The sequence below is a fragment of the Augochlora pura genome, chromosome 1 (genome assembly GCF_028453695.1).
Source record: "Augochlora pura isolate Apur16 chromosome 1, APUR_v2.2.1, whole genome shotgun sequence".
NCBI classification, from domain to species: Eukaryota; Metazoa; Arthropoda; class Insecta; order Hymenoptera; family Halictidae; genus Augochlora; species Augochlora pura.
The window spans coordinates 6,143,783-6,169,001 of NC_135772.1; the positions used below are offsets into that span (position 1 = coordinate 6,143,783).

At 39.6% G+C, this 25,219-nt stretch overlaps 1 protein-coding gene across 4 annotated transcripts in view; it reads left to right on the forward strand.

Moving 5' to 3' along the window:
* The window catches only part of Sv (paired box protein shaven), a 217,823-nt gene that overhangs the window by 39,898 nt on the left and 152,706 nt on the right, over positions 1-25,219 (forward strand). For 3 of the 4 annotated variants that reach the window (XM_078179081.1, XM_078179090.1, XM_078179108.1), the window contains exons 2-3: positions 13,448-13,753; positions 24,208-24,237. In XM_078179081.1, coding sequence (XP_078035207.1) covers positions 13,552-13,753; positions 24,208-24,237 — 232 coding nt within the window. In that variant the 5' untranslated portion in view covers positions 13,448-13,551. The remainder of the gene's footprint in view (positions 1-13,447; positions 13,754-24,207; positions 24,238-25,219) is intronic. The other variant, XM_078179098.1, reaches the window with a different exon arrangement.

The following is a 25,219-nucleotide window of genomic DNA, read 5'->3' on the forward strand; positions in this document are numbered from 1 at the left end:
TTGTGTAGTATTTTAACCCCTTGCCGTATTTTGACGAGTTTGGCTCGTCATAGAGATTTCTATTAATATCTTGTTAAGTATAAATGTTAATCCGTTCTTTTAAGCCGGAATAAAATTCTGTCATCTTGTCATCGGTATTTAACCATTTAAGTAATTGTAGACAAATGCAATAAATGTTTTTTCTTTTCCTTCTAAGAAATTATTATAGTAGGAAAAGTGTTCGTCCTTGTAACTATGAAGAAAATAGTACGGCAAGGAGTTAAGTAGTCGAATAAGATCTGAACAGTCAAATTCTATAACATTATCTATTTCTCCAGCGTTCTTACGTTACACGGAACCTAATAAAATTTGACAAATAACATAGATTAGTGTAAAGATTAATTTTTTCACAGCTGAACAAATAATTCCGTTACCTGCACATACGATTGATACGACGCTCAAATGGACAACTTGGAGGATTCTATAAGTCGACAAAGTTTGAGGATCACTGGCTGATACTGGTTCATTCCTGGAGCTCGGTTCAAACGGGACAAAACCATGATAAATCGAATTTCGCGGCGCTATTCCGATCTCATTAAACTTGAATAATTTCTCTGGAAGAACGTACAAATCGAGTGACCGCGTACTTCTACGGGCGTCCGCGCGGACAAAGCGTGTTTCCGGCAAAATCCACGCGCGAACCAGTTCGTGCCAGCCGACATCATATTTAACTCCACGAGACCGGGACAGGTTACCGGCCGTGTTACGATATCACAGCTGCTTATTGATAATACGGTGAACGTAGGAAGTGTTCTCCACTAGGAAAATGGCGGCGGCGGCGGCACGGCATTAAATTCCTCGAGTTAGCGGCGACACGCGTGTCCGTCTGTATAAAGCTTGATACGCATTGCGGCCGGCCGAAGGAAATTTACGCGCGCACTTCCCTACACCGGACTTCTCGCGCGTAGGCCAGTTTGTTGATTACATAACGATGTAACGGTACACAATGAAGCACCGCGCGCAATAATGTCGACTCCTCGCAGGGGTCACTCATTTCTTCGGGAAGCGGTTGATCGGTTGATTGGCTGGCCAAAGAAATCGACCTTCTGAATTCCAGTTTTCCGCCGCATAATAATAAGACGAACACTCCGCCCTCTCCACTCGCGGAGGATCCCACCCCTTCACCTGCCGGCAGATACAGTTGCGTGTTATAAACCAACCGCGTGCCGTTTGCTACGCGCCACGTCCGCGAAAACATTCGCGATTTCATTTCAGACGCGGAAACGACTTTTCAAGCGACCGCCACGGATGCATCAAAGTCCGCTGCTCGGCCGTGAAATAATTCCGAGGTGATTAATCGCACGGATTCCCGTCAAACCCCTCAACTATCCCTGGTTATCGCTCTCGCACGGCGAACACTTTGTAACCTGGATTAACGATCGTAACCCTCGCCGTTCCCTGTAATAGCGTTTTTTTCCCACCGACGTAACGCCGATTGAACGGCTCATCGCTGTTCGTTTAATTAGAGATTTCCGAAGCGTAAAAATGTTGGAGTATCGAACGATTTCGAAGAACATGTTCACTTTGATCATCGTAACCGAGTGTTCGATTGCTAGAGTATTGATCTTTCTACGAATTTCTTGTAGGTTACTTTGGGAATGGAAAATTAGAGAGCGGTTTATTTTTAATGTTTTCTACCCGACGCTACGATAGGTTGCTTTCAAGTGTTAATATTCTTTGTAGTGTAAGAATAAAGTAGCATATATGATACAATTACTTCAAACTCTACATTTACATGGCGTATTTTGAAATATATGAGTACTTTTAAGAATATAAGATGTTTAAAGTTGAAACGTTTATGATAATTTTGAAAGATCTGTTTCGCGTTTGGATCTACTATAAATTTAACCATTTCAGTTTTTCCTTTACTATAATTCTTCAATACTTGATATACGATCTTTCTGGTCGTTTTATTGGATGAAAGGTGTGCCAGCTGCCCAATAATATAAGGTGTAAGAAATTTTTAAGCGCTCGAAGGAAAAGGAGGATTCTGAACATGTTATAAATTAATAGATTAGTTAGCTAAAATGATACACATTTTGAAGGTTTCTTCGTATATTCGTTCACAGTGCAAGATTCGTATCATGTTGCCTATGACCGAAGTATGATTTACATTGAACCATTTCGAGCCACTTCGGTAGTTGATTTTAATTCTGCTACCATTGTGCAGTTTCACGGATGATACTTAATAAAACCGTTCACCTGCTCGACATATGTAGCCACAGGACGTAAACACAAAAATTACCGATAGCCAAGTGACAAGCACTGAATCGAACGCCGTCAATCATCCGCCAGCATCAGGTGTCTCGAGACATCCTGAGGCACCCACACGTTCTCGCATATCCTTTCACCGTTTCTTATTCGACTTTCTACACCGTGTTTAACCTCGAACCGACTATAGAATTGTCGGGAGACGCGGTCGCGCAAGAGCGACCGTGAATGGCACGTGGCACAGGTGGTTCATCGAAAGCGGTCGGACCGCGAAACCGACGCTACGCGACGCTGGGCGACGCCGCGCGACGCGACGCGACGCGTTTTTCGCTTTTACTTGCTCGGTCCGCTAGCCGATAGCAAGTCGTCTCTCGGTCCTCGCCGGTTCCAGAACTGGAATTACTTGACCCAGGCCCGGTTCGATCCTCGCCGCCGCGTTGTACCGCCACGATATACCGTCATCAGCATGAACGCGCCCCGTGTCTCGTACGTGGGCCGCCGGTCCCGCCATGCTCCAGTAGGCTCGCGGATTTTTGTTCATTAACAAGACACACCGCGCCGCAGCCGCCTCGGATTGTCGAGCAGTGAGCCGCGTGCACGCGCGTACACCGACCGATAACGATGCCCACGATTTACGAGCCGATCCGTGATAAACCCGTGAACGTGGCAGATTGCCGAACGATATCGGCGCCGGGGTCAATTGGGCCCCCGCTCGTGGAAAACCAGCTGCAAAGTGGATGCCGTGATTTACGACCGCTTCCGAGACTATCCCGATCACTCTACTCGTCCCTTTTTCGTTGGCAGCGGGACTCGTCGGTTTGTCCGGACGGGATTCGTAGGAACGATTCAATTGCCAGGAGGACTCGCAAGTTCGACGATTCGAGAATTAACCCTTTGTACGAGGGAAATTTTCTCGGATCACCTATCAACAGCTCGAATGTATTTGCTTGCGAAGTATACTACAATATTTGGTCCAATGAATGAGCATTCTCCATTGACTGTATTATACCAAAAAGTGAGGTTTGTTACACCTCTGTTGTATTAAAATTTATACAGTAGTTCTATTATACTACATTCTCAACGTTTTGTTTCACGTTTCATTGATTTAATTAGCGATTTAGGCGCGTCATATACCTCCAAGGTATACATTACTACTTGAGGACTGCAACATGCAGTTTTAGGGTGCCCTCGATGGAATTACTGTTTATTCGTTAACAATATTTCTACATGCGTTGGTCGTTTAATATATGTTTCTTGAAATCTATAAAAAAAATGCTGGAATTATCTTCAGGTTTACATATACAAACATTTGTATATGAACATAGTAGGAAAGCAGCTCATGTATGATGACGACTTGTAGATAATCATTTCAACAAACATGTAGCTTAAGCGTTTATTCGCTGAACATATCATCCTAGTAAATAACTTGTCAAACCAAATGCTGTTAAATTATATTACTTTATACGACGTTGAAAATAATTTCTCTAGTTAAACAAAATTTGGTACAAGGTTGTACTGAAATAGATTTTATGAAACTAAAAATTTTAGTTTCGACAATGCCATAATTATCAGTATGCAATGTCTCCTGAGAGAGGACATTCAAGTGCATAAAGTTAAAAAAAATAGAATTTTGCTTAAATTGCGTGTATATACACTGATATTTTACTTAATCTTGAAGTTAGGAACAGAATTTGGTTTGCAATAATCTAAGTTTAAAAAATAACTCTTTCCATTTTCTTCCTCCTTACGTTCACTTGATTCTTTGCCTGCCAACTAACTCTCGAACCCGTTCCACTTATTCCTACTATTATCTTTCGTCTTCTAGTCTCTTCATTTTCTCTCCTTTCTTTTGCATCTCCAGCCGCTCTATAATTCTTCTACCCGGCCTTTCGCTCTACATTTGTCTTACGTTTCCTATCTTAATGCTTCTATCGGTTTATTTACAATTCCATGTAAAATATCCAGAGTTCTCGACTCTATCATCGTACAAATCACAGTTTCTATCTTATTTCCCTTCCTAATATCTATCTCAATTTTCCAAGTTTCCATATATTGCCGGTACAATTATTTTTTACCTTTTCATTCACTGTACTTATTAATTTAATAAGTACAGGATAAATAAGATACCATAGTATGGGGTTAAAGAATGAGAAAGTAAACGGAGCGTGTGATTATCTTATACAAATGCAGATGATGTAGAGCTGACAGCGCAACTATTTATCTTCCATTAATATTTTTATAATATAGTTATTCATAATTTATTTTTCAAAGAATTGAATTCCCAAAATATCATGGATGTTGAGAGTAAAAATTGTTGTCTGAATTTTGCTTATACACAGCAAGAACTGTAAGTATTGGAGTGTTTTCTGGCAATGAGTGCCATCAGAGGAAATTGCATTGTCTAAATCTCAGTATCCTTTCAGTGTTCAAACAAACAATTGAATGAAGTTCATTCTGAACCGATTACCTCCAAATATGCTCAATATCTCACACATTATAAACATTGCTGCAGTCTTGGTATTGAGCCACACGAAACGCATATACGCGTAAATGAAGAGGAAAAAACGTGCATTTACATTCTTCGAGCGCATCGTATCATTTACGCAGGGTCGGAGACTATAGCCTTGTAAATTGCGCTGCTCACCTTCTGTAAATATGCTTTTAATAACTGTTTTTACGAACTTTTACATCCGGCTGCATACCGGGATCAAAAAGATTCCAAATGGAAATCGAGTAATGCATACAGATGCATTAATAACAGGATAATTCACTTTTGACTGGTAAACCGATTAATTCATTTCGCCCGTAATAAATATAGCAAGTATCTAATAAACGCTTCAAGGCGTTTAAACGACCGTTCCGCGCTCGCACCGTTCGTCGTCTGAACCCGACAAGCGAAGAAACAGCGCGCCCACCACGCGTTGAAATCTCCGAGCCGGCGCAGCGCGTTGCAGAACGTTTCGTATTAATGTAGATATATGCGTTTGTGAATTGCTCGTGCACCGATACCACGTGCGCTCCCGCGGTGGCCAAGTACGGGTAACGGGGTTAATGAGCAACGGAGTGATCTTTTTGTTCGCTGAAAGCTCGATCGGACGCCGATGCTAATCCCTCGCCAGCCGATTGCGTTGACGAGGCGGAGAGGCTACGGTTCGGCTGAATATTCATGCCGGCTCGGCGAATCGCTCGCGTGCTCGCGAGCGGAGCGGGGCCGGGGCCACGCGAAACCCGTAAGATACGCTCGCGATAATTGCCGGCCGATTGCCAGGAAAAACTGGACCTGTCCGGCAGCGAATCTTCGGATTATTATGAATTATTTATCTCCACGGTCGTTCCTCCCCGACACGTCCAAACCAACGTTCCGTGCTCCGGGCGTTGATGAACGATCGTTAACGTAACGGTAGAGCCGGCTCTGGATGTCTCGGGCCGTGATAAAGGTCTGACAATGTTGCGGAAAGAGTAAATTGTAGCGATGCGCAGAAGAAGGTGTTATTACTGACGTTTCTTCAGTTTTTCCGATTCCCTGGGTCATCGTTATATAAGTTAAATTAGAATTTCTTTATCCGCAAGTGTTATTGAATGCGGACCAGGAGACGATTTCAAGAAATTAAAGTGCAATTGCAAAAACGAGTTTCGACGGTTCCGAGTAGATTCACGGCTTCCGCGAGCTTCAGGAGTCTAACGACGAGCAACAAATCCGCGTATTCAGATATTTTACTCGTTACCTCGTAAATAAAGATACGCACTGTAGTCTATATGTCGAGATAACTCACAGCTCCCTTGGCTAATAATCTTTTTGTCAATGCGCGTTTCAGTAGGAGTATCACCACTAAAATCCGCCGACCGCGAGTAAAAAGAGCAGGACAGCTCGTAACGTTTAAAAGGAAAAAGTAAAGGTACGCTAGCGACGATCGCCATTAACAAGCATATTCCCGGTTTCCGTCTTTACGATCGAGCCAGCTACGTGAGAAAGAATGCAACACGGAAGCTGGAAAATCCTCGCAACGCTCCCCATATTGATCATCACCGGGATGCCTGGCATTCCGCCGGGCCGATTCGAATAAATTAATAAACATGACCAAACGGGGGGAGTACGGTCAAGGTGCCAGGATTCCACGGAGCCTCGAAATCCCACGGGAGACGGTAATGGGGGGGGAGCGAATCCTTTCCAGGATCCCATCAGAAAATACCGAACTCGCTCGCGTTCCTTTATGGGCCGACCGGTTGCATAATGTATCGGGGCTTTTCGCGTGAGACTCGACGCGGTTTCGAGTGTTATCGCCGCGAACACCAGTCCTCGGGGCACGTCCGTGCAAGGACCAATTCCATTGTGGAGGCGAGCGTTTCGAGGCGTGTGCGAGCACACCGACGAGAGCCGAGGAGCCGGGCGAGAGTTGTTCCTCGCTCGAGCAATTTCTTGATGCATATTGTCACGCGTTGTTAAGCCCCGAGAGCACCGACATTACGGGCCGGGCCGGGCCGGGCCGGGGATCGACGCCGCTCCGCGCTGCTCCGCGCCGCGCTGCAACGCGCTGCGAGCTGCAACGCGATGCAACGCGGCGGAGAAAGATGAGGAGGAAGCAAGGTAGCTGCACGTTCAGCCAGCTACCGGGCGCATCGCTACCGCATCCACTGGCCTGACCGGCTGACTAGTTAAACTGCCAGCATCGCCTCGGACTATTACTGTTTACATAAGAGGACGATGATCGTTGCATTCCGGCTGAAATCGGAGTATCCGACGAACTGGCCACTGTCTTTGCCATTCCCATGGCAGGAAAGGCCGATTGAGTTATTCAGGAATTCTTCATCAGCTAGACGGTCCCTGGAATTTATTGACAGAAACATTCCGTGCCTCCCTTGTTTCAAATTATCATTTCTCTTCGTTCTCAACAATCATCGGGAACGTTCCAGTCGAATCCAGTAAGTGGGCCAGGATAAAACTTTGTTTTTGTTGGAGATAGATGAAAACTGTATAAGGAAATTCTACATCGTGATCCATATGTCTTATGTGATGCACAGTTACATATAATACTTATATTAAATTGTTTCACAAGTATTGAATCGTTTATGATAGTAACTTCATTAAATTTGTTTAAAGTTGAATAAAAATCAAAATCGACAAGATAATATATAGAAAATATTTAGAAATATTATTGTTGAGAATAAACCAAAGGCTGTACAATATTATTTTTATTTCTTTCAAAATGGTTCTTCGCGAATAAATCATCATAGTACGAACATAGTTGATATACAATTTTATGTCCACTAATTTTCCAAACATAATTTAAAAATTCTTCCAGTATTTTGGTTTAGGTGCTCGTGATGGGGAGGGTACGCATGTACCGCGGAGGTATAAGGCGGAGGGTCGCCTAGTGACGGGATTGAAAGACTATCTATCTGACCTACAATAACTAGCAACCGACTGACCTACGAACCCGCCCATTACACCGTTCGATTATTGCAAGCGATGACGAGATATCCATATAACATTCAGAGTTGGCTTAGGATCTTTCATTCCCTTTAACCCCTCGCTGGGCCACCCTCTGCGTCTGCGCCAGTTTGCGGCATTGGCGATACTTTGTTACCTCCTCCTCCACAAAAAGCACTGAAATCGTACTGGACCTAGCAACATTGGTCCAAGCCCTGTCTGTTAGCTTTACGGCCACAAGGGGGTAGATTATCGAAAATCGAAATTATTAAATTATAGAAAAAGTACACGGTTGAACCCTTGCACTGTTATGACGAGTCAGACTCCGTGATAGACATTCCATGTATGATCTACTAGATATGAATATTATTAATTTCTTCTACATCGAAATAAAAATAAATTCTTCTGTTATCAAAGCTTAGAAACAAAAGTACATAAAGACAATGAAAGGAGCAAGAATTGTCTGGTCTTTTTATTAAAAATATTAAAGATAAATAAGTGCTGGTCAACGCAGCGTGAAAGGAAGTGCAAGGAGTTAATTAATTCAATGTTATATCGAAACTGTGACAAAAGAAACGTAGAGAAGGGTAGGGAAATGGTTCCGTGAAGATGTCAGGAATTCGATTAGCTATGATGCGAAAGGGTGTTGGTTGGAATCCCGTAAAGAATTTCCTTGTCTTCCCCAAGATGTTGTTTAATATTACTATATATACGAGATGGACGTTATGTTTATGACAATAAAAACCGTGAGGCGTGATGGAAACATTTATTTTACCAACATGAGCTGTGTCAGAAAAGAAACCGTGTTATATCGAGATACCGTGCTATAGTAGGATTGGCTGTACATATATACAGTATGAGTCATTTATTATTTAAAATTAAAATATATCTGTTCTTTTAATGATATGAGAAGTTATCTACAAAAATGTATTCTGAGATGGGACAATTTTAACCTAAAGTAGACGGAGCTGTGCCCTTTCTAACCTATGACAAAATTTCACATAAAGAAATTTTTGTCGACATAAAAACTGGATCTCGAATAACTTATGTTTGTTATAAAATACAGAAGACGTTTTTTTTAGGTCACATTTTAAAAAATTTTCTAATTATCGGCGTATTTTGACTTAAATACTGTAAAATGTTTCTGTATATTTAAAAATAAACATGGAATTTCCTGCATAATTCGAGGTCGTTTGAAGAACGAAATATATGAAGGACCGAGTATATTGAAGTACCAATTAAATCGAAAAGATAATAAAATTCGCCTTCTAGAAAAAAAGCTAGTTTTTCAATTGTCTTTTGTTTTCTTTGCAGAAGCAATTAAATCCAGTGTAGGATTTTCGCTTGTAGAAACACAGTGAAACACAGTGGAAAAGAAAATCGCGCAACAACCAGCGGAAACTGATTCTACATAGGAGAATCCGGCCAAGAACGTGTTAAAGCAAATAAAGGAAGCCCTCGGATCCCTAGACAGTAGACAGAGCTAATCGCGAGTTCGCGAAAAACTAGTTCCCCGAGACCCGGCGGACCTTGTTCTCCATCATGCCGACCACACGCGAGAATCCTTCCGGCCGCTTACGCAAACACCGTGTTCCCGTGCCGGGTCTCGGCTTGTTTCCTCATCCAGCACTGACAGTTAGCTCCGGCTAGTCTCTAAACAGCATTGGGTACTGGCGGAGGCTAGTTAGTAAAGTACGCGAACGTTCAGTGCTGCCATAAACAATGGTTTTAGCGAGTGCGTATACACAATGTGCGCCACTGGGGTACAGGCCCGACTCCCACGGTTCACAGACGTAGCCGGAGTCTCTTCCGAACGACTCGCCGGCCAGCCTGGTCTTTACGTGTACTTTGCCCGTCGACGACTCACCCACTTTGCTTTACTTAAGGCCGTTCGAGTCTTGCACCGCACCGGCCGCCTCCTTTCTCCCTCTGCCGAACGATCGTCCGGCTTTTACCTGACGTTTACTCGGCGTTCTAGCTACATTCCAGGGTCCATTAGGAGGGCCCCGCGTTGGTAGCACGAGCCCCCCTTTCGACTACGCCGGGTACTTCGTGTACGATCTCAAAATGAACAGAGACGGCGCTACGAAGAAGGTTACCAGTTCAGGAAGAAGGGCTGGAGGGGGGTTACGAGCTAAACAATCATCCTCGTCCTCATTTCCGATAAGTTCCCGGCCTTTTTGCTAAACCTCCGGGATCGGCTTCGCTTTTCTTTCTTGCTCCCTCTCCGTGTCGTTTCGTCGTTCCCTCACGGCGTTTCTTCTTTTCGTCCTGGCTGATGGGGGAAAATAGAAAACGATCGATGGTGCACCGCGCTTCGAGCGTTCTCGGTTATTTGGCGAAGTTTCTTCGACTCTCGGTCGCAGATTTTTGAGTGGTTCGAGCGCAGTTGAACCTCGGTAATACGAACTATCAGGAGGCACAAATGTTTGGGTAATAGGACACTTGGTTGCATTCCAAGATTGAAAACAACGAGATACAGTCGTATGCCAAGTACATTCCGTATTTGAGAATGAACTTTTGCAGCGATTTCATCTTTTGTCTTATATTGATTTCGACATATTCAGAGAAACAGGAAAGTGAACACTCACAAAGACGCGTGTGATTAAAAAAAAGAAAGGTCGTTAAAAATTCAAAGAATAAAAAAAGGAATGAAGATTGATGGTATAATTACCTGTCATACTTCCATTTAGAGAGTTTCACCAAGCTAAAAGAAGTAGTGCAATGTATAGGATAAAAACAGAGCAAAGAACATAATTTACATTTAATTTCTTTGTATGAATACAAATACTGTACATTTCTTTAATGACTATCACGATCGAGTTTAGCAACTAGCATGACACGACGCCGTACTCTGTCTGATCTCTGTTTTTCGTTACTGACAAGATTTTCACTCATCACAAAGTAAAGCTTTTATGACTTGAAGACCATATCGAAGTTTTTGTCACAGATTTAACAGTTTTACGTAATCGCAGCCCGCAAACGAATTAGTACTTTTGACTCTGGTCGGTTCTGTCTATTTTTCACAGGAGCCCAAGGACGAATATTTAAACCCTTGCACTACCGCTCCTTTCATGCTGTGACAATTAGCACTTATTCGTACTTATTATAATTTTCCGAATAGGATCAGACAAAATTTGTTTCCTGTATTGCCTTTATTTACCTTCGTTTCTTTACGTTGATAACAGAAGAATTTATTTTTACTTCGATGTCGAAGAAATTAATAATATTCACATTCAGGAGAGCTTGCATAAAATCTTCGCCACGAGTCTGACTCGTTATTGTAGTGCAAGGGGTTAAGCTTATGCTGTAGCTGTAGGAGTAAAGATATACTGTAGCCGCATCGGTGAATAGGTATTTCGCTCCTGCAGGCCAGCAGGTTCGCGAATTTCCCGCGGAACGCGGGAGCCACTTCGAATTTCACGGATGACCGGCGAACGTCCGATGACGATTGGTTCATCCGCCGATGCTCGCCCGGGAAGACATTACACTGTTCCTCTTTTGCAATTCCGGCCGCGGGAACGGAAGATTCTGTGGCGCTTATGGACCTTAACTGTGCTGTAGTTTTATTAGTACAACATGGTAAATCGTTGGGTTCCCGCGGAGATTCGAGTACTTAAGTGAACGCGGTTTCAGCGGCGTTAGTTCGCACGGAAGACACAGTGGTAATTTGCGAAGAATCCCGTAGTCGAAATTCAAAATTCGCTTATTCGATAGTGATGGGAAACAATTATCTTGAACGTTCAGCATTGCTTGATTATAAGGAAATTCTTATCTTCTTAGTATTAACACTTGCCAAATTATAGAATGCGGATAGGCGTTTTCATTAAATTAAAATAATATTACATGTATCCAGCAGACGTTTATGCAAACTAAAAATGTTCTGCATTAAGAAACAACGTGGACTTTTGTAATTTTTTTTAATTGTTCTATTAAGGTGAAAGTAATTTAATAGTGTTTTTAAATTCTTTAAAAGTATTCGCTGTTTTATATTCGATCTACTTGTTTTCCTCACAAATGTATAAAATCAGGAGTTTAATTATGAAAGATTAATCGTGACATATTTGAATGCAAGATTATAAAATGTGGCAGGATGAAAAACACAACGTTATGAAATAGGTACAGTGAAGGTGAAACAATTCTAAGACAATTTTAGAAAGCTATTGTAGAATGATAGGAAAAACAGAATCATATACAAGATTTTAATAAGTTTTATTTCAATATGTAAGCCAAATTGGCTCATACGTTCTATTTAAAAGAAAATGCTAATACTATTTGACTATGATTAGTCTGTAAATCGTCATTTATGTATACCATGTGGAAAAGAAAAATTTACCACAAAGAATCTCCTATCCATTGAAATGATTAAAATAGAAATTTACAAGATCTTTCCTAAATCGAGATTACATAAAGAACAATGAAACAGGTCCTGGACTAGTTTTGCCAGGAAGAGCTTTCCAATAGCGCATCTAGTGATCCAGAATCCATTGGCCAGCAAGCAAGAGAAAATAAACAGCAGAGGTAAACAGCTAGAAGTCAGGAATTCAATTTAGGTTCAGCGGATGTTCGAATCATCGCTGGGAATCAATTCCTCTCCGGTCTCGTCACCGTTGAAAAGAAACAACCTTCGAAACCCAAGGGGGAGCGGGTCCTCGCATCTGGGTCGAGAAACCCGACTATCGTAGCCCGAAATGACGCTCCATTCATCCTTTCATTCATCTGGGAATCGCTCGTGGCTAGCGAGACCTCTTCGCAGCGCGGTGGACTCCTCTCGGCCGTAATAAGCAAAAAAGATCGGGCCGCCGGGCCATTACGTAGAAAGGAACGAAGAAATCATCTACCGGGGGCGTAAAAAGCGTGGCAAAGCCGATTCCATCGCGGCCAGACTACCGAGACTTATTTTTCTGCCACTCTGCACGCCGATACGCCGGCTTTCGTCACCGGCTACCAAACGCCCGGGGACCATTGTCTGCGGGTATTCTTGCCCCATTCGACTGCACCGTAGCATCTTCGATCGAAAATCTGTTAATATTATCTGAACAGAAAACTCTCTAGCCGCTGTGCTTCTGTTCGGACAGAGAAAGGCAATTCTATATTATGATCGGGATTTTCTTCACGATTCTTTTTTCCCGGAAATCTGGAATCTCTAAGTTCTATTTTTTTCAACTTTTGAATTCGGAGAAACGATGCTGTATTCTTGTCAAGTGCAGAATGAGATTAGTACAGTTTTCCTTTGATGAATACAGTGTCAAATGTGTGACTTATTGTCGTATTCGATTGTGCATCGTATGGGTTTGTGTGGTTATTATCGTTAATTAATAATAATGTTGTCGATTTACGCCCAGCAATAGTATACGAACAATTAATATAACCATTACAGATCATATACATAACTAAGCTAGTAATATAACTGTATTCGCTTATTAAACAGTAGAAACTTAGTTAACCAAATTGTTCATACAAACGTGTGCATTCAACTAATAGAACAGTTGCTCGGGATAGTAAATCAAGTTTTTACTGTTCTTTATATGTGTCACCTTACATTCGTCAATTTACACAAGAGACGTATTTGTGTAATACAGAACTTACATATCGAGTTCTACCGTGTGTTTATAACAAAATCAAACAGAAATCTTGACACAAATGCGTCCACGCATCTGAATGCATTGCAACGGTACGGGATGTTGCCTGATAAGTGAAACCGTGAACATTCTATCCGTAAACCCATCCGGTTCTATTGTAATATAATGTTAAATTATTTTATTGCAGAAGGAGACGGGGTGTTGAGCAGACGCCTCGTCCAGACCGGCGGGGTGTTGTCCGAGGCGGAGGAGGGTGGCGGAAGACGAGGGTTGGAAGAAGGGTGGCGTGCTATGATCAGCATGGAGCTTCCGGCACACGCGACGCAGCATGGTGCTCTTCACCTGGGGGTCGGGGTCGCGGTCAACCCAGGTGACCCAGCCGGAAGTGCCCTGACCGCCATTCATCCGCATCCTCAGGACCCCCTGGCACTCCATCACCATAATCACGGAGCTGCAACTCCCGGAGGTATGCACGAGGACTCCAAGAAAAAACGTATGTTTCTTCTTACGAATCCATTCGGACGTTCTCTATACGTCTTAGTATAAGGAGCTCGCAGGGAAGAGTCGCTGCATAATGAATCGAGGCTTGATGCAAGTCATATAATAGGAGAACAGTACAGTTCAGATATTTAAACGAAGACACTTTCCTGCGGTTTTAGATTTACTTAGCCTTATTTATCCGTTAACTTTTACATAATGTCAATTATAGCATGATCAACGTTTTCTAATTGTTCCTACAAAATTATATAAGTATGCTTAAAGTTCAGCGCGCAGTTGAATTAATTTATTAATTTCTTACAGAATTACCTATACAATCTCCAAGATTGATAACTTCGATTTATTTAGTAATCTTGCTATTCAAACATGAATTTACACTGGACGCTATATGTATAACTGCATCAATTTGTTCGGAACAATTTCTATGCAATTAAATTTATTGTTTTATGTTACCACAATCGATGCTTGATGAACGCAATTAAAAGTAAGTTAACAATTTAATTAATTCAACTAGTTTAACACTGACAACTTAAAGTACAAGATTGTATCTTAAGGTTTACACCTTAGCCCTTCAAGTACTTAGTACTTGCTGTACGTCGTGCACAGGTTGTTTGACGATTTGTCTGTATGAATAATTGACGAATGCAATGAAATTCCCGCGTATCTCTATTCCAATTACCGGAACAAACGAGTTTCGGCTTTCGGTATTCATCGATGTTTTGTCACCGTAATTGATCTTCTTCTTGTCCGCGTGACCGAGCGGATGTCCATCAGGTAAAAACGATCCACTGACGATGCCGACACTTGTTCTTCGCTGGTTGCCGTGTATCAGCACGCTTCTGGACGTTCCTGGAATTCTTCAGCTTCTTTCTTCCCGTTCGATCGCGGCTGTTTGATCAATGCACTTCTATTTACAGTCGACACGCGTGCCATGATAATGTTTATACAATTTGGAGACCGATTATACTGTCCAAACAAACTTGATTTACATATTTACACTCATTCGTTTCTTTACATCAAAGTTATACTTGGTACAAGTAATAATATACATTACCGCATATATATACTGAATAATTATACATATATAACAAATATACTTTTTATTGCTATTTAGCAGAATGCCACTAATTGCTTGAGGTTATACACTAAGATTATTTAAAATCGAAACTTGAGCTATGCAGAATATAGTCTAAACCCTTTGACAAATAAATTGGGAATGGAAGATGATTTATGCATATTGAATTATTTAATAGCTATAATCATCTTATATCCCTAAAATTACTTGCAATCGGGAAATGATAGGTTTTGTCAGGTTATTTGAAGTAACTTTTTCCTTAACGCAAATGCAGTCCGCGGCTTCGTTTACGAATTATTAAGGAAAAACATTAACCAATGAGAGGCGAGCTCGGCTGAAGCTAGGCAGCCGAAGCAACGAGCGAACGAAGCCCAATTCTGTTCATTGGCTCGACTGATCTCACGTTTCATTGGCCACCGTTTTCCTTAATAACTCGGAAACAAAGTCTCGGATTGCATTCATGCTAAGGAAACAGTTTCTTCAAATGATCTCAGAAATCCATCATTTCCTTTGCGACGCCCCGTATAATGTAAAATATGACATAACGCATAAAACATAATTAGAAATTATATGTATATGTACAAATTAATCTCGTAAACGTAGTTGCAAAACTAGTCTAGCAACTATAATTTTAACGGAAACAGCAAACTAAATAGGTAATCTGTAAATAATCGCATTCCGGTTTTCTCAGTCTATAACGTCGAGATATAACGTTTGATCTACTTAACGATGATTTTCGACACTATGCACAGATTCAACTGGACGTGAATCACGGTAATATCTCTGGCCAATTTGCAAATGGCGTTTGAAGACCTGCACATTCGTCTTCGCGAAGATGGATCGCACCGGTGGTAGTTTTCTATGAGAACGATTCAACAGGAGAAAATCGAACTTCAAGTCTCAGAGACTTCGAGTATTTCTGAATTCCGAGTTGACTCAGCGAACATGATGCACAGTCATTGCGCGAGATCGTAATGGAAGCATCGGCGAGCGTGGACGAAGATTTATCGCGGCTTTGCGCGAAGCACGTGCCTCGAGCTTTTTGCAGGTGCAACATTCCTATTCGGATCGCATGAAAAATATGACAGCGATATTAGCTGTCACCGAGTCCCCCGGACAGCGAAAAATCGGCCGTGCCTCTCATGCTTGCTAGTAATTATCGGCCGTCGTGGAAGAGCCGATCTTAACATTTTATTTTTCAATCCTCCGTTTATACGATGCGCTCTCCGTTCTCTATTAACTCATTTGTTTTACGTGTTGGAAAAAATGATTGGTTCGCGCACGAACGATAAAGTGTCGGCACAAAAGAAGAACGAAGACGTGTTAATGTTTTCTAAGCTTTCATCGTTCGGTAACGAAGCATTCGCTCGAGTAACGAACTATCTGTCTGGCTTATCTGTAAAGAATGTAAATAGTTTATTACGTTTTTTACTCATATTTTGTGCAGAATACGATGCGGTGATAGCATCGATATACTTATCGAGGAAGAAAAGATCGCGCGATTTCTCATACGCCTTTATTATCGCTGGAAAAAATTTAGTACGCATTCCTTATGCATATCCTACCGTTAGAACACTCGGACGTAGATGATTTATGAGGATTTTACCTTTTATCGGAATAATAGCGAGATCGTATGCAATTTTATTTCACATCTTTTCTTTTCTGATATTATTTATTTTTAATATATCATTTCGTTGTTTCAATAGACTTTGTAGAAAAAATCAGAAGAATTTTGCAGAAATAATTATCTGCAGTATATTAGGTAGAAAATACGTATATTCAATAGATAAATATATTAGATAATTATAATAGATAATATATATTTGCAAATCCATCTTTTTTCATTTACGTTAATTAGAACAATTAATCTTTAACGAAGGAAGAGAGGAAAAGGAGCAAACTTCGTTATCAAAATATCAATGGTTGATAATATTTGATGATTGGAATATTGAATTTTCTTCAATTAAAACCATGGGCAAGTTTCTATGGTGTAACGGTGAGGAGAACACGATCATACATAAAATTTCATCAGTAAACCGTAACGATACGCCAGCGCATTGAGAAGCCTGTTATCTACCTGTGCTTATCGTCGCATCAATATCGACTTAATTGAATCTTATCCTCACGGGACATCAAGACAGGCGATACATGCTGATCCTTCATCAAAGACAGAACGAGAGCCACGTGAAAGGCTGCCTTGTTCAGTACGGAACAATCGAGTTAGCTGGAGTTGCTCCGAGTTTCTCGTCGACGATCTTTTCATGCATACGTATAGACATAACTACACGGTGCTCTTGTCTGCCGAAGTTCACCTACTTTGAACAGATTTAATCTACCGATAAGACCTCAACTAGTAGTTTGAATTCATCTTTGAGTGCTTAATGAACTAAACAAAGCTGCTCAAAATTTTTACCTATACGAAATGTTGCAAGTGGAAGTTTCGAAAATTTCTCATGTGTATTAAAATATAATTATAATTAATACTCAAATTGATTAAAATATACCTGCACAGAAATGAGAAAACCATATGCACTTTTTTTAAAATACAAGCAGTTAAATGAGTACACTCATTGTCAAAGACTTTGTTTGAGTAAGAATAACTGTGCTCCACACACTTGTGTGTGAGAACGAATGAATCTTCCAATTTATTGTCAACAGAAGGTATCGTTGTTTAATTAGTTTATCGACGTACATATTTCTTGACGTTTCTTGTAATGAAATGAGTTGAAGCTCTTGATAATCTATTCGCAAGACCGGAAATTAACATACGTATATGATACATGTTGGAAATGAAAACATTATCCCTCTAACGTGTCGTAGATTACTATCAATCTAATCGTCCGATAATAATCCCGGCATTCATTCCAATATTCCAATTACGATTCGAATTTCATTGCTCCTCAAACTGCTCTACGCTTAACATTAACTGGATGTTGATCGAATGTATCTTGAACGCATCACGATCATCCTTCAATAAATTCGCCGGAATCATAATCATTGAATAAATGGACAACCGGCGCTGTCGACTAACGAACACGTTCCTCTTCTCTATCGTCCGTGGCAGAATACTTTATGGTAACAATCGTGATTAACATCGATGAAACAACGGATGCAGAAGAAGCTCATGAATACATATGTATGAATAAGTTATTATCATTGGGAAAGAAGACAAATTAGTCGCTAATATCTAATCTTCGATTAGAGAATTATAGTGCCCTCTTTTACGCTCAATGTTGGTGATTAGCTACGTGCTATCTGCTATAGTGCTGAATTAAATTACACTCATGATTCATTTATGGAGGTTTAAGCAAATATTGATTTTTATAGACTACTACGCACAAATAGAGGACAACATGTATTCAATTTTATGAAGTATGTATACTGCAATTGCATAAAAGTCGTTTTATATGGAATTGAAGAAACTGTAACTATACATTATTTCATCAATTAGACTAAGCTAGTCAAAATGTCTGTTTATACGCTTATTGAAGTAAATTCTATTAATACAGCCTGTACATTTATAAACAGTTGATCAAGCAAGTCTATTTAAATATATTTGTTTGAGATAATTTCAATTGGTCAGAATTGTGAACAAAATAGTAGAAATTATTACTTATTATATTATTACTAATTAATAGTAGTCATTGGCAATTTTTTTATCCGTAGTCAAATTATATCAAATATGTTTTGTTTAGTCTGGATTATTTTTTCGGAGTATAACTACACATATAATATAAATATAATATAAATTTTCAGTGTGTGCATAGCTAGAAGGGCGGTTTTTATAGCTTTCTTTGACCAATAGTCATTTTCTAAAAGTAAAAATATTTGCACTTTTAAAAAATAAGTCATTTGGTAAAATTGAAAGAGAAAGATTCTGGCTCCAAGACTGTGTGGATACTTTTTTGTGGTTGTATACATATATATGTATGTATCCATTCCATCGTCCGAGACGATGGAAGAGTATAGTGCTGGTTAAGGAAGATGAAAGGCTGCCGCCATGGCAGCAGCCACTACCACAGCTGAGGTAAACGGGGCAAAAGGGGCAAAGACGGAGAAAGAGCAGAAGATCCTGCAGGGGTCGTTAAATCTAATGATATCAAGTATTTGACAGAAACAGCCATGATCTGTCCAAGGGCAACACGCGTGTCACTCGGGCATACTTCCGATTATATTGACACGTTGCTCCAACTGAATAGGTTAAAATCATAATTATTGTTTGGTAACATGTGTATTGTTTACTGACCAAATCAGCTAATTTATAGTTAAAATAATTAATAATAACTTAGTCATGTAAAAGTTGTTAATTAATTAATAAAATTATTTCTAATTAATACTAAATATTAAAATTAATAAAAATAATGAATAAAGTTTATTTCTCATGTTTTGAGAAATTAATACTTTTCTAGACTGTGTTCGTCTTTTGCAAATGAAATTTACTTATTTGTAATTCTTTACAATAATATTTATTTTAAATGTAACAATTGAATGATATTATGTAAATTTCAAATCCAAGATTTGTGAAGATTAATTATTAATAATTAAATTTAAATGGCGTCCAATTTTGATTTATGAGAGAATTAATTTTATTTGCAAAGAGGTGAACGTGATTTACGAAAGATTTATTTTGAGTTCATAGTCTGTATTAGATTTTATCAAATTGTATATTTGATTGTATTTCGAGAATTTGTATTAGTCACACATGTGTAAACACTTGCAAGTGCACTATGTTCTTAATTGGGTTTGTAACTATTTTTCAACCACACAATATATCAAAAGTGTAACATTATTTTTAACACTATGGTGAAACAAGAAACTGAAGAATGATGATGATGGTGAAAATTAGAACAACTGTCATATCGGGACTAACTTTATTTCTTTTCTAAATAATATCCATTTTCTTCGAAAATTGTACAGTCCTGTACCATTAATTATCATATTATGATTCCTTCAAGTCAATTAGTTACGGTGTTTTCATCATCCTGGATCCATAGAAATTGATCGATTGATCGTTTATTTAATAACAATCTGATCACTCCCGGTCCATTCCCGTTAGCCGCACAATATATCAGGAAATTGTATCACGGTCCCTTGTAATTGCATTTGCTGACATTAACGTTAATCAAACCTAAGCCTTTGTTAATGCAATTCTAAATATTTGTCGTCTCACGCTGAGCGACGTCCGGCTATTCGAATTAAATTGATTGCGCAGGACCACCTCAGGCCACTGTGCCTATATCTCGATTGTCAGAGATCGATAACGTTAGTTTTACGGTCGATGACGAGTGCCAGGGAAGATCGAATCGATACTGAAGAACAAAGTCCATAATTCACTGTCGATCGGCGGATGACGATCCACTGATTTCTTTGTTTCCCGGATCGATTCTTTTCACAGGAAAGACGCCCATAGCGCAACCAACCTTTTCAAAATGATTTCATTTCATATCCACAAATTTATACGCCGACAGAAATAATAGTCCCTTATTGGCAATTGGAAGCTCCAATTATTTCTGCGCCAGCTTGTTTATTATATTTTCGAAAGAAATAAAATAATTTATACTAATTTTATAAATGCCATAAATTATTATAATGACCTCGATATTGATATCGACTATGTAAAATTTGTCTATAACTTGGAAAATAATTCTATGCATTTATGACAAAATTCAGTAGTTGCAGTCTGGAAAAATAGAAAGTTTAAAATTATTTGAAAACGTGAATATATTATTCTTAATCAATCAAAATGATTAAAGATGCAATTAACCTACCATTTATTTTCCATTTTTCGTAATTGTTCATTAAACGTTAATTCAAAGTTCATTAATTAGTTATCGAATTATGTTATAACTTGGTTTAATCAATTATCTTCAGATGATTTAAAGCTTCGAATAATATTTCTCGTAAAGAAAAACTAAAGTACAAAAAGAGTTTTCAATATTTCTAATTAATATGAACAGCTTGTACTTTCGAGTATGCATAAAATATACGAAATATAGATTTAGAAAACAATTAAGAAGCAGACCGTGTGTGCTAATTAGACGAAGCAGAGGAAACATATGAAAGTGATCAGAGGGTAAATTAGGTTGCCGTGCTGGGTTCGATTTTTCGACCTTCCGATTTTCTCGGTTGGATCGCCGCCGCCGCGGTGCGGCGACAATGTTTAAATTGCGAATCGCGGACTCGGTTGCGCCGGCAACCGACGATAGGAACTCGATTATCTCTAATGGCGCGTGGTTATCTAGTTGCATTAATTTGTAATTAATACCTGGTTGAACGCGGTGACCGCTGCCGACCGTTCGCGTAATGCCATCGAGAATTATATGCTTTACGTAGCTTCTGATACTATCATTTCGCTTGATGGAAGCTGCCGTTCGGTTTCACCGCGATTTTGTAATCGCCATCGGTCGATCAGCGTTGCTCGGTCGCCGTACTGCAACCTATCAAATATTCAATGTTCAGTGAAACTTTTACGATAACGTTCGATAAATGGAGCGATAATTTTCTTTGTAATAATTACGTTGCGTTTTTTTTTACGTAAACCAATACTACATCAATTAGGAAAACAAGCTTTTAATTCTTTTACTGTTCTAATATAAATATTTGCCATGAATAATTACGAATTAACAAAATTCAAATCATCTTTGTGTGGGTGATAATGTAAAGAACATCATAAAATCGTCCTGTCTTTTTATATGTAATCCTGTATATTTTCATTGTCATATATTGTTTGCAAGGAATTTGATTAATGGATTGGATAATATTAATGTTTATTTAAAGTAAAATATAATAATAAAATTAACTTCCAAGGACATACTAGATACTAAGCTCTCTGTTAAGAAGTAGTGTGCATCGTATCTCTGAATTACTTATATATTTTATTTTTTCAAATATTTTTCAGTTTAGTCAACATATTTTGGTAGATAATAATGGCTGTATTATATTTAAAAAAAGCTAATTAATTTCTCGCAAATAATAAACTCAAAAGGAAGTAAGGAGCCTTCCCAAACAATGAATTGCTTTAAGAAATACTATATCAAAGATAAAGTTATAGCAAATAATTATACGTACATTCAAATGATCATTTCTTTACTCGAACATTTTATAAATGAATTACTTTAGGCATTGAGAAAAATTCCGTTTACTGTATGATTTCAATTGAAAGTTTACGATCTTGTATTTGAAAAATTGTTTAAACTAATTTCCACGAGCTGAATAATAAATTTTGATGTTAATGACGCATCTACGGTGAAATCGATTTTCTTTTCGCGCAAGGCGTTTTTCGTGCCACGAAAATCTGACGCAGGCAGGCAGGAGGTATTGACTCTTATCCTGGCGGATTAATTTCATATGCATCGAAACTGTCCGCTAGTGTGAACGAAAGCGAGGATGAATGCAACGTTGTAAAACCTGCCCGTGGAACTCGCCGTCCCCTGAAATTAACAAGTTCATTTCACAACTCGTACTTAAGACGTACTCGCACTTTGTCGGCTCGAATGAAAAATTAGCGGCCGGACATATGTCAAAGGAAATCGTAAAGAACGTCCTCCTTTGAAGCACGGAACACGTTCGCAACTTTTGTGGTAAGGGCCTAAACTGTCTAATCTTCGTACATATGTCATCCAACCTTTACTAGTTCGCAGCCCTCTCTACAAAGTTTCTTCACCCAGTGGCCACGTCGAACGAATCATTCAATTATTAAAATTTTTAGTCGCAGTTGCACATGTAATTGTTTAATCTGTTTTGATCGTTTACATACTACATTTATAAAGTTTGGTGTCTGCCAGGGACATATGTACAAACGAGCATCAGATAATTCCTCATGATATAAAACATGAAAAAAGTGTAGAATAATTTCTTTTTGTTTAGAACTTAGCTTATGAGAACATCTAATTTGAAAATTTGCTTTGCGTATACGCACTTGCGACGATTTTGTCACGGTTTTGGTACTGTGATCATCAATGTAGTCTTTTCAAAATGTTCGCCCTTATATTTGTAATTTTTGTTTCGTATTTTAGATAGAGTCCTGATATTGACTTCAACGTAGGTTATCTTCTTCCAAATTAGACGCATTCTCTTTTCTTTTTAACAGTAATCGAAAGATCCGGTTGATCAGGATTTAAGAAATCTACCTTAAAACTATCCTAAATCTGTCCTAAAACTGTTCCAGAACTATCTTAAATATCCCTTGAAGCTAGCCTGTATCTGACTTAAATGTCATCTAAAACTACCTTACTGTGTCCTAAATTTGTCTTAAATGTGTCCCAAATGTGTCCTAAAACTGCCCTAAATCTGTCCTAAGAATTTCCAGACTACTGAGCGACGCGATAATTTTGAGTGGCGCCTCGGTGTGCCCATTCGAGTGCTACGAAATTAAGTCCCAAAAAGAGTACTCCACTAGTATTCTTTCGGTTGGATACCTTCACGGATTGTTCGTGGGGATTCCCATAAGCGGCAACCCCGTAGCAGAGTGACTGGCAGCACGTAATATTTCGTTGCGCTCGTCTGTGCTCGTCTTTAGCAGAAAAACGTTCGGGGTGAGATAGCGGCGGGTTATTTATAGGGTTAAATAAAGGAACACAGTGCGATCCAGCGATACCAGCCACCAGTACAAATAGGTTCCAGCTAGCCGTTCCTGCTTGATATCGTTTCGAGTCGCGAGTTGTCATGATCCACCGTGTGCAACATTAGATCCCCGCCTCGTTTTTTCCTCTTAGACGCGAATACCCGCGAGACGATTTGCCGAATGGAGACATATTGATGCTCGATCGATCATAGAATACCGATCACCACTGATTTTCCCATCGGACAGAACTAAGTAGATGTTGCGTCGTGTTATAGCCGCTGACTTTGACTCCCCAGCAGCCGCAGACAGTTTTACGACGCCTCGACCCAGATAGTTATCAAGCATTCGTACGCTTCTCTTCCTTTTCAGCTGATCGGCCTGATCTGTATTTTCAGGTTCTTTTGCACTACCCTTATTCGGCCTCACTTGCATAGCAGTCAGCAGAATAAACATTGTGAGAGATTTTGTTTTTTAAATGCGATGATGGAATATCTGATCATTTCTATGCTTGATGTATTAATTATGGTTCAGAGCAACGACTCAAAAATATTCCCGTGTGAATACGAACTGCTTCGTTCATTCGTGACGTATGCGTGGAATGTCCTGTAAATGATTGTAAATCATTTTTGTTCGCGCGAATAAATTACAATGATGTTTTTATAACTTTAATAATTCATCGAACTTGACATAGTTACGCGATAAATCGCAACGTATTGATGTAAACAGCGGCAAATATATGGTGATTGAAACGAGCAGACTGAATGTTCTGTCACAATGTTGATCTAAAAATATGTTTCTCTTTTCTGTGCAGATGACGGTGGTCACGGAATGAATCAGGACGGTAAGTGGAACTATCGTAGCACGATCGTATACAGTAGATTCGCTAGTTTTTCTGCAGTTACGTGTCTCTAAAAGTTAGTGACATGGAGCTCATCGCGAACGCAAGAGAACTTTACCTGAACAAACATTACCACCGATTTTATCTCAATGACGACGAAAATTAAGAAAGATGAATCGGAGTAATGGTGACTTTATAGTACAGAAAGTAACATAAGCGACCAAAGATGATAGAATTAAATCTACCTTGCTAATTAAAAGACATTGACATATGTTGTCTTATAAAAGTGTCAAGATTGAATTAATTTTAATTTTGCTTGAATAGAGCTGTAGAATAGATGACTATAAAAGTGTTCCATAATTTATTAATTATAAAATGCGAGGTTTGAAATTGATTTCACCGGTGATCAAAGTTTAGTGTTGAACCATTACGATAACGAGGTAAGGAAACTTTAAAGCTCGCTAATGTCATTAGATGCTAAGGAATCGAGGCTACTTTAACGTGTTTACAATAAAATAGTAATCACAGGTGGAAGCAGTGGCCTTGAGCCACACTCTTCAACGAAATCCGGCCACATCGTCGCTAAATCATGGAGTGACTTCGGACGTTAACGCGAATCCCGTTACCTTTGATCCCGTTATAGTTAAACGCGGTGCTAATCGAGAAGCTTATCAGACGCGTCGATTGCTTTATCTGGCCGGCGATCGATTGCGAGAAATAACCAATTATCCCAACACCCGTTCTTATCGTTGCTTGCGCGTTGAGACGCGAAGCTTCCGCGACAATCTAATTGGCCCGACATCGAGGTAAACTTTATTTTCAGATCGCTTCCGCACCGCGCCGGCAAGGTTTCGATAAATTATCGCTACGCCCCGATTCGAAGAACGCAGGCGTTATTAATCGTCGTCACGATGATCAATCCTTTTTTTTTTTACGGCGCGGCCGAGAATCGCGACGCTGCTGCTCGGTCAGATACATATATCCT